Genomic DNA, 10885 nt, shown 5'->3' with positions numbered 1-10885 from the left:
CTCTCCACACACACACACACACACACACACACACACACACACACACAAAACCCATATACCTAATGTCTGCACTCTAGGACAGACACCGAGAGACTTGAAGGCCTAGAAGAAGAGAGGGCAAATGTGTGTACCAGAGATTGCGTGGAGGTTGAGGTTGGGGATAGGGGGTAAGGGGCTCAATAAAAAAATTATCATCAGACACAAGAATGCATGTAAATAGGGTAAATAGTTATGGAACATTATACCACAGTGGAGTAAAGAAACAAACAAAACATAACCAATTAAAAAAAAAGAAATACTAGTGGAGCAAAAATTGAAAGTACGTATCATAATCTGGTATTCTATGTTGAAATAATTAATATGGTAATATCCCTGATTTGATTATCACACACTCTATGCATGCTTTGAAAAATCACTGTAGGGACCAGTAGATGGCGTTACCCTGCTGGACTCCTACGTAGTTGACCACAGTTCGAGTCCTAGACACAGTGACTTAAAACTCAAGCCAGGTGCATGTGTGTGTGTGCCCCAAATCCCAAGACAAGAATGGAGGAGAAGGGATTGTGGAATGGCTAACCCCCTTAGGGGGTAATTTCTTGCTTTCTGTCTGTCTCTCCGGTGAGCCCATGTGCCTTATAGCAAAAATCTCTCAAAAAAGAAAAAAGAACAACGTATTATACCCACAAAGATGTACGACTATTAAATGCAAATAAGAAGTTTAAAATTAAAAAGAGTGTTACTATCTAGGGCAGATATAATAGACTGCCCCCAAAGAAGAAATAATTGTAGGCTGGCCTCAGACAACTATTCTACAAGGTGGCAGTTCATAGGGCGATGGTTAAAATACCACTTTATGTCTGAGAGTAAAATCATCTGCAAACCCTCCCTAAAAGACTCATTGAAGATATAAAGAAATACAAGTACAATTTAAAAAATCCAAGGAAACCAAAGAAAGAAGAGGATGTCAATATAAAAGTAAGCAGCATATATGACAATCAAATGACTTGTTCATTCTGTTACCTGTTTTTTTTTCCCCTGTCAAACTATATATAAATGGATAGGAAGCTCTTCCCAGTAAGAATCCTCTATAATAGTAGGCAAAAGATGAAGTCTCCCAATTAGTGGGCTCTACTTTGATAGAGCGATCCATCCTATCACTTTTGGAGAGCAGTAACAAATTTAAGGGGCATGTAATGGATAGAAACTGTGGTGCATTTGCCCTTTGAAATCACAGGCTCGGGAGTAACTTTTCCCCCAGAGCTGGGAAGGCTTGTAGCCACTTACCCTACATCTCAAACCAAAACAAACTATAATATCATCAATAAATAAAAGTGTCCTGTGTGCTAAATTATTGGGCATTTGGGAATCATTCCATAACTTGTGTTCCTAAAGAAGGCCTTTCTCTTGCTAATCAGCAGTAGGCGTTTGAAAGCTCTAACTTTCAAGGAGAGAGACGTGGGGACTTTGAAAGTTCACGAAAAATGGAATTAAAGGATGAGTTTATTTTGGTGCAAAAAACTGAAATCTGTGCACAGTTTTTTCCATAAAACACATTTTCTGTGAACTTTCTGTGAACTGTATGAAGACCCTTCATATAGTTTCTCTGCTTTCTAGTTTCTGATCTTTTCTAAAAATGCCTACATTGTTATTTACATGACAGTCCTTTATATATCTGAAAACCAAATCTCCAGGATTTGGAGATGGTGTAGTTTTTAATTTCCCTCTATGATATTTTAAATAAACCTTGAGTGGCTTGGCCTCTTTCACAAAAGTAAGAAAGACTGTAAACACAACGGAATTGGCTCTGCCTATTGTTCGGTCTTGTCTTCAGGAAGTTTCCCAGACCAGAGTGCCGCCATTATTTTTTTCTATGCAGGCGTAGGGCCTGCCTGAGCAGGGGATAGCGTGTGGGTATGTTGGCAGAGGAACAGATGGGAAGCGAGTGGCATCTCAACCTCCCAATGACAAACAATCAAATGATCATATGCTATAACACTAGAGCTATTACAAACACAAATTTTTGAATTAGAATGAAATAAGCAGCAGAAATACAGGATAGGTGAAAGACTTTATTTGCCTATGGTTTATGTGAAAAAATGTCCTGGGGATTTAATTGTCAGTCTTAACAAAGACCAATATTAAAATGTAATTGATATGGAAAAAGAAATCCCCCCAAAACCAAAGCCACTAAAATATTGGGAAGTTCTGTTTTTGCTCATATTTTACACTGCTTATTCCACATAATATGATATCAAAAGTGAATAACAAAAATTGAAAAGTGCTCTGTATGTTGAAGGCTGGAAAAAATTTCTAGCAGGTGATATGAAAGATCTGAGATAATTTTGCTTGGAGAAGATAAAGCTAAGAGGAGCATGAGAATGATTTTCAAATACTTAGAAGGCTATTATGAGAAAAAGGGGAGCCCACTAGGGTGGGGATACTTGAAGTGGAGTTAGAATTAAAGCACCAGGGCCATGAAAGCAGGCACCCCCCCAACTCAGGCTGACTGGAGGCTGGAGGATTGTGGCATCAAGTCTCTCTCTGTCTCTCAACCCATGTTCTTGAGACAGCTGGTGGTGTGGTGGTTAAGGCAGTTGGATCCCACATGGCTACCTGAGTGACTTGAATCTTGGACCTGGCAGCTTGAAAAACAATACTGGAGGAGTGCGATGCATGCCCAAAATCCCGAAAGGAGGGAGACATGGAGAAGCATTGCAGTGTGACCATTTCCCATAGAGGGGATGCTTTCTCACTTTCTTTCTCTCTGTCTCTGTCTCTTTTTCTCTCTCTCCTGCTCTCTGGCAAAAATTAAAAAAATAAATCTTCAGCATGCTGCTCACTAGCTAGAAGACTTTGGACAGTGTAAGTAATCTCTGTGGCATACTACATTGTCTGAAAATTGGATGCATGGAAGTTGTCAAACTCAACATGGAGTAGTTTGTATCAATTTAAACCCTGATTAAACCCAGTCAGGGAAGGCCATGGTGCAGTGGGAGAGGGGGTGGAGGTAGCAGAGGGAGAGATTCTCAGGCAAGTATGCCTGACAGCAAGAGCTATTACGGAGATTCTGCCAGAACCACGGCCTTGCACAAAGACCACTGTAATCTGACACAGGGACTACTTCTACAAGGACATCTGTCCAGAAACTACCTAGCACTGATGCCACCCTTACTATTGATCCTGGTAGCCAAGGACAGTTTTCCCTAAACAACTTCTGTAATCCCCCTTGAGTTTTATTTTTGAAACCTTTGCTTTCCCTTCTTCCCCGAATAGAGCCATAGACTACTATGGCGGGTGTGTCCCACATTGCAATGTTTATTCCCAAATAAACATTATTTTTCTTTTAGAGAGTCTTTCTGTTATTTAGAGGTTGACAGTGGCAATAATATTTCTGGTCCTACTTGTTCTTTGACCCCATTAAGATACAGAGTCTCTGTCCTCTTCTCATGAACCTGGATGGGCCAGCCTGACTGCTCTAACTACAAGAGTATGGAATATGTCATGTCATGACTTGCAAGGATAAATCAAAAAGGCCAGTTGGCCTGGCTCTTCACCTTAGAGCAAGTGCTGTGGGCTCCCTGAGCCACCATGTGGAGAGCCCAGACACCCTGATGCAGCCATGCTGGAGAGAGCCCAGGGAGGCAGCGAGGTTTCAGGCATTCTAGCTGCTGTCTCATTACAGCTGCAAGACAGACTCAAGAGAGAACTGCCTGGGAACCACAAGAAAAAAGGAAAAAAGTGAAGCTGTTAAGTGTCGGCGTGGCTTACTAGGTAGCAACAGAACACTGGGACGTTCTCTGAGCCTTATTTGTAAAGAGCTGATGGTGCTGAGCCATTAAGAGGTGTCTTGACAGTTAATCGAGCTGCTCTGTACTGTGTGGTTTAAAAAGTGCACTGAGTGTCATTACTGTCACTGCTGCACAGGACGGTCTCCTGTGAGGGAGAGCACAGGAAGCAGATGTTGGTTCATCCTGACAGGGTCATTTTAACACTAAGGATTGTCCGATAAGGCAAGAGGCACTTCAAAATATAGTGTTTGGGCCAGCTGATGCTGTGATGGTTAAGGTGGTTGGATTCCACATGACCGACTTGATGGTTCAAGTCCCAGATCTGGAAGCTTGGGTGTGCATACACATGTACCCAAAATCCCAAGGGAGAATGCAGGAGAAGGGATTGTGGTCTGGCCATCCCCTGTAGGGGGTGATTTCTCACTTTGCCTCTGTTACTCTCTGATGAGCACACACTATTATGAAACAAAACCAAAACAAAACAGGCAGTGTTGCCCCAAGGACTACGATGTTCAGGCCGGATGCTCATGTGTTAAGATGTCCCTCAAAGGACCCTTGTAAGGGGAGTCACACTCATAAGCAGATGGGGTTTGTGATCCTGGATTCAAGCTAATTTGCCATAGTCTTGAACCCACTCTTTCTTTAGGCATACATGTAATTAGCTGTGCACGTATCTCTGTAAACCACTTCTGATCCTTTTTGTAAAAACACAGGACATATAAAAACAAACAAAAACAATCTATTAATATTTAGCAAAATAATAACCCTGAGATTTCATAGGAGTTTCATGCCCCATATATTTAAACACAACTTTTACATTATGGTGAACATTGCTAAAAGACCTTAATCTAGGGGTTGGCAGGTGCTGTGGTGGTTAAAGCACTGGACTCCCACATGGCTGACGACAGTTTGAGTCCCATACCTGGTGGCTTACTTTCTCACTTTCCCTGTATGTTTCTTTCTGGGCAAATTAAAAAAATAATAATGATGGTGAATGAAATTAAAAAGTTCTTTTTTTAAAAAGACCTTTATCTAGCCATCTATTTAAGGGTTTTGTACAACTTAATCTTTACCTTTTAATTCAAAAGAAATGAAGTTAATGCATAACTGGGCACTGTACAGCACTATACCTTGAAACGTGTTCTATGGCATCCTGGAAGAACACCAACTTTACTTCTTTGGGATTTATGAGGTTATAATCATCCAGATAGTCCTGCAGAACGTTTGCGATTTTCTCTATATCAGGCATATCATCATAAATCCGATCAGCTTTCTCTGCTCCAAACTGTAAGATGATTTATGTGAGAAGAACCAAGTTGGATAATTTCTGACATATAAATATACAAAACATGCATAACTAGGACAATGCATTTCATTTAACTTCTTTAAATGGTACACGGGAATTTCAATAATCTTTGCAGTAAAACTCACATTGGAGCTCAGAAACAGGGTTTTAATTTTTCTCACAATCCCACACTCTGCTTTCACACTTTTGCTCTTAGGCTGTTGACATTAGAAAAGCTAAATGTTTGAAAATTATTCACGGGAGACAGTTACTGTTATAAAACATCCTGCCAGAACTATATGTAGTTTTTACACAACAATGATCTAGGGTAAATAAATCAGTAGAAATGAAATTTAAGTGTAAACTATGGGGAACTGAGCCCCTGTTCGGACCTATTGAGGAAGTCTTTTCTCGCCCTAGCAACTACTCTGAGAACATTTTCATCCAGACCCTTTGACTAAATTATGTATAGGTAATGCAAAAAGAGTCATGCGTTAAGTTTGCTCTATTCTCCATTTGGTAAAGTCATCACTAGAAACACACAGGAAATAGAATATTTGGAAACAAGCCTTGGACATTTTAATGTTATAGTAAATTAACATATATTTCATACACATACATTGTTTATCCCTGTGTTTAGGGTTTTGCCACAGGGCACATGTACTCATTCCAGAGAGACGGAGATAGGGAAAATGAGAAACCATCCCCCCAGTGGGGATGGCCACACCACAGTCCCTCCTCCTGCCAGGATGTTGGGCACACATGCGTACACACACACACACACACACACACACACACACACACACATACACGGTGTGATTTTCAAACTACCAGGTCTGGAACTCTGGAACTAACTGCAGTGGGCCATGTGGGAGTCCAGTCCTTAGCCACCACGCCACCTGCTGGTCCCCATTGTTTATTCTTTTTCTTTTTCTTTTTAGTTTTAGTTTTTTGCATAGAGTGCGTGCACTCTCTGGAGAGAGACTGAGAGAGGGCGAGTGAGAAACCATCCCTCAGGGTTGATGGCCATGCTGCAATCCTTTCTCCTCCATTCTCCTGCCAGGATTTGGGACACACACACAAATGCCTGGCATAATTTTCTAGCTGCCAGGTCTGTGACTCAAACATTAACCACTATGCTCCTTACTAGCCCTCATTATTTATCCTTTTTTCCCCAAAAAAGTTCAGTGAGAGAGAGGAGTGAGAGTAGGGAGAGAGAAAAAGAGAGAGAGATTGAGAGAAATACAGCACCCCAACAGAGCCTTGATGCCATGATCCATCCCCTTACCTCAGGCAGTTCCAGATCACAGGCACACGTGGGACCTGAATACTCACATGAATCTGATTTGCAGAGCATCACGTTTTACCACTTTGCCACTGTATGGTCCCTGAGTGTTTATCTATTTTTATTTGCCAGTGGGTAAAGGCCACCTAGAGAGGCATTTCTAGAATGGTGAGGAATTGCATACACACAGAATAAAGATGAGTTGCTTCATTTGTTGAACAAGCATTGACTGAAAGTCTGCTCTGAACCTAGCTCTGGGCAGGAAGTCAGGAACTTAGAGTGAATAAAACAGATATGAGGTCAGCAGGTGGCGGAGTGGCTAAGGTGCTGTGTCCTACATGACTGACTCTGTGGTTCGAGTCCTGGACCCAGTATCTGGGAGCATGTATGTGTGTGCCCCAAATCCTGAGGGGAGAATGGAAGAGAAGGGATGGCCATCTTCCCTGAGAGGGTGATTTCTCACTTTCCTTCTCTCTCTGTCTCACTCTGGTGATGGTACATACTCTATGGTAAAAATCTAAAAATCAAAGCGAAAACCCAAAACCAAAAATCACAGATGGCTCTGCTTTCTTGGAGACACTAGGAATGTTTTACCCAAACTAGAGTCAACTAGGCAAAGCAAGATGACACTCTAACAAAGTAGGATTGTTGGAAAAGTCATGGTGCATTTTTGCAGGGAAAAACAGAAAAAATACATCACGACTTTTGTGACAACCCAGTAGATGGCATGATTAGATGGAAAATTCTAGGAAGGCCCAGAGGGTAAAATTAGGCCCATGTAAAGACAAGTTGAGGGCACTCACTTGAGGACCTTGTAAGGAACTTAAATATAAGGAAAATGTTTCTACTACTTGGAGTTATCCTGAAATGGAAAGGGCAGCTCTGGTAACTAATTAGCTTCCCATCCCTGGATGCATCTGGGCAGAGACTGGACAATTACATAGACTATAATAAGAGGAAGCCTATCCTGTGTTAAGGAGAATAAACCTCTTGGGACCAGGAGATGGTGTGATGGTTACATTGCTGGACTCCCACGTTGTCGACCGCTGTTCAAGTCCTGGACTTGGTGGCTTGAACCTCAAGCCAGGCTCATGTGCCTGTATGTCCAACATCCCAAGAGGAGAATGGAGGAGAAGGGACTGCATTGTGGACATCGCATCCTGGGGGGTGATTTCTTGCTTTCTGTCTCTCTGTCTCTCTTTGTCTCTCTGGTGAGTGCACTACCCTATAGCAAAAATCTCTCTCTAATAAAAAAAAAGAGAGAGAATAAATCTTCTAAATAGAATACCTGATAGCTCTCAGATTCAAGCTATTACCAAAATAAATGTAAGTATATCAGGAGTCAGTAAGCTTTTTCAGGAAAGGGCCAGACAGTAAATCTTTTAGGCTTTGTTGGCCATATGGTCTCTGTCCCTATTTTCATACTGAGCTGTCTTAGTGTAAAAACTACCATATAAATGGCACACAAATGAATGGGCATGACTGTGTTCTGTTAAAACTTTGTTTACAAAAATAGGTGGCAGGTGGAGTGGGCCTGTGAGCCAGTTTTCTGACACGTGGTCTAGATCTTTTTCTTTTTAAATGTAACTTTATTTTTTCTTGTTAATATTTACAATATAAAGTTCATTTAGAATATGAACCTGAACTAGAAAATAGTGAATGCTTTATACTCTTCAAATATAGTCGATTGTAATGTACTTGCCTTAATGAAATCTCCAAATATTATGGGCTTTGTCAAAAAATATTCCAGACCAATTGCAATTCCAAAATGTTTATCTAAAAGAAAATACAATTTTTAATATAATGGTAAGGCTGAATGAAGTATTTTAATGCTAAGATTAATGCAGAATAATACTAACTGTTACTTTACTTAGAAGTCTTAATTAGTATGAAAACCAAGAGAAAGCCTGATTAATATTATACCTCTTTAGTTTGGTTGATAATCTCCTGGATTAAGATGAAAAATATTTAATAAACACTTAAAATTTTGGTCATGTAATAAATATTGGATCTCTTAAGTATTTTAGGATTATCCTGGTTTCTTATCAGACATAATGCTGTTTCTTCTACTTTCCCTCCTCTACGTAAAATTTGATACTGAATTAAAAATATTAACCCTTTCTGAATTTCAATAAAATTATTTTTATAATCTTTAATGTATTTTTATATATTTGAGCTATCAAAGAAGATAAGGTTTACTCACAGATGATTAAAATTCATCTTGTGTTACCCTATACAAACTCATTTTAATTTTATTCTATAGAAATCAAATTGCTTTTCTGCTCAAAAATAAAAAAAAAAGAACAGTGAAATAAAACTTATATTTACTGGCCATTTCTGTTAAAATAGCATGGAAATAGTGTTTATCTTCATTATTAATCAAACGGTCATGGAAGACTCGTTGACATTCATGGCAGAAGAGTCTAAATATCTGAATTTCTTCTCTAATTGTTCCTGGATCGCACTGGAGGATACCTGTTTTTTAAGAAAAGAAAAAAGAAGGAAAATTCTACATTCATAGAATAAGAGTAATAGTTTAATTAAGTAGGAAATCCTTCAACCCGACTAGCTCCACATTCCCTGAAATAAGTATTGCTCCAGTGGATATATAATAGTGTAACACTGGTGACCTCATTTTTTGAAATCAAAACAAGGAGACACATTTTTCTTCTGCTTTGTGATGTTTCCTCAACTGAACATGTAAAATGGTCAGATCTCACAGTATAAGCAATGTTCATCTTATTATGATACAGATTGCAATTATGTTAAGTGTAGATTGTCTCATTTCTTTATCTTGCAACGTTCCTGCCCCGGACATTTAGATTCTTTTCAAAACTCTCTCCATCCAGTATTTAGTTCTCCCAAAATGACCCTGGCTCTCTGGCTTCTAATTAAATTATTCTCTTTTTATTATTATAAAATGTAATTGCAAACATAGTTCTAATAATTTCAAGTTATGATGAAAGCAGTGGTTTATAGCAGTGCCTGGAAATGGTCCTTCTCCGTGGGGGACCCCCATGTGGGGCTCCTCACAGTGCACGGAGCCATGGAGTCTCTGGTATTCACACAGGGCGGGAGGGAGAGAGAGAGAGAGAGAGAGAGAGAGAGAGAGAGAGAGAGAAAGTGAGAAAGCAAAATGCTAAGTCTAGGACTCGAATTGCAGTTGGCCATGTGAAAGTCCAGTGCCTTAACCATCACACCACCTGCTGGCCCCTGGGCCTTTTTTCTTTCCACTGCCAGTTTTTTTTTTTTTTTTTGCCAAAAGTGCTTGCTTTGTTTGGGTGGCTTTGAGGGTTTGATAAGCCTTTCTCTTTTTCAGGAGATCTTCTGGAACTGAAGGGATCTTCCTTTGCTCTGGCTCTGCCATCTTTGTGGTGCTATAAGCACTGCTCTTGCACAACCCACCTGGGGCATATTTTGAAAGTTTAGCCATCAGGACTGCTCGCTGATTAGATGGGAATTTTCAAGGCTCATGGCTAGGGCAACAAGTGGCAGTCCCTTCTTGGGCAAGAGTACACAACGGCCTGGGGCAGAAGGATAAAGCAAGAACTCAGTTCTAGACATGCTGAGTTTAAGAAGCCCAGTTGCCTCTGAGTGAGGATGTTGAGAAGGGAGTAGAACATGCAAATCAGACACAGAGAAGAGGTTAAGGCTGGAGACAGACACTGGAGCGCCTTCTCTGTATAGATGGTATTTACCACTATAAAATTAACTGAGATTACCTACGGAGTATGGATAGATAAAAATGAGGACTAAAAATGGAGTCCCAGGATCCCAGCATTTTGAGGTAGGGAAGAGAGGCAGCAGTCTTCAAAACAGAGTGAGTGGTAGCAACCAGTAAGAGAGGAGGCAACCCAAGAGACTGTATGTCTTGGAACACCTAGAAGAAGGGGTTTCAGAAGGGAGGAAAGGAAAGATGAGTTATGTCAAGCACTGCGGAGAGGTTAAGGTACAAACCTAGCAGGCTGGACGGTGGTGCAGCTGTAGAACACAGCACTCTGGGAGACAGACTCACACAGGAAATTTACCTGTTCGCCTCCAGAGACCTCCCAGAGTACACCAGGCATACATGTGCCCATGATCAGGATTGGCTGAGGATGAGGGTGAATTGCAGCATCAGGACCCTGTCAGGGGTGCTGTCTTTCTGTCTCTGTCTCTCTTGCTCATGGAATAACTACACTTAAAATGAAAAGATACAGACAGAACTGACCAATGGATTTGACGAGATGGAGAGGTGAACTCTAGAAGAGCAGTTTAGTGCAATGTAGGGTATAAGTTTGACTGGAATTAATCAAGGGAGGCAGAAAGTGGAATATGAGGAAAAACTATTCTTTTTTATTAAGAGAAAAGGCATGCAAAACTTATTAACATGCAAATGCGCACAGGAGCCATACAATATAAAACTCAAAAACAGGCCAGACTATTGAAGTTTAAATATCCTCTTCACAAGAGAGCTGAAAATGGGGTGGTGGTGGTGCAGGCAATTTTAGAAGTGATTTTTAGGAGGAAAGAGTATGCTCATTGGGT

General features: G+C 40.5%; 1 protein-coding gene across 1 annotated transcript in view; it reads right to left on the bottom strand.

Annotated features, from left to right (window-relative positions):
• Positions 1-10885, bottom strand: part of DNAH6 (dynein axonemal heavy chain 6) — a 314451-nt gene that overhangs the window by 99903 nt on the left and 203663 nt on the right. Inside the window, exons 43-45 of the mRNA XM_006149128.1 lie at positions 8687-8833; positions 8061-8134; positions 4919-5073 (exon numbers count right to left, since the gene is read on the bottom strand). Of these exons, the coding sequence (XP_006149190.1) occupies positions 4919-5073; positions 8061-8134; positions 8687-8833 (376 nt within the window). The remainder of the gene's footprint in view (positions 1-4918; positions 5074-8060; positions 8135-8686; positions 8834-10885) is intronic.

The sequence above is a fragment of the Tupaia chinensis genome, unplaced genomic scaffold, assembly GCF_000334495.1.
Source record: "Tupaia chinensis unplaced genomic scaffold, TupChi_1.0 Scaffold000253_1, whole genome shotgun sequence".
NCBI classification, from domain to species: domain Eukaryota; kingdom Metazoa; phylum Chordata; class Mammalia; order Scandentia; family Tupaiidae; genus Tupaia; species Tupaia belangeri.
The sequence above is the reverse complement of the archived record's forward strand: the minus strand, read 5'-3'. Positions and strand labels throughout refer to the sequence as shown.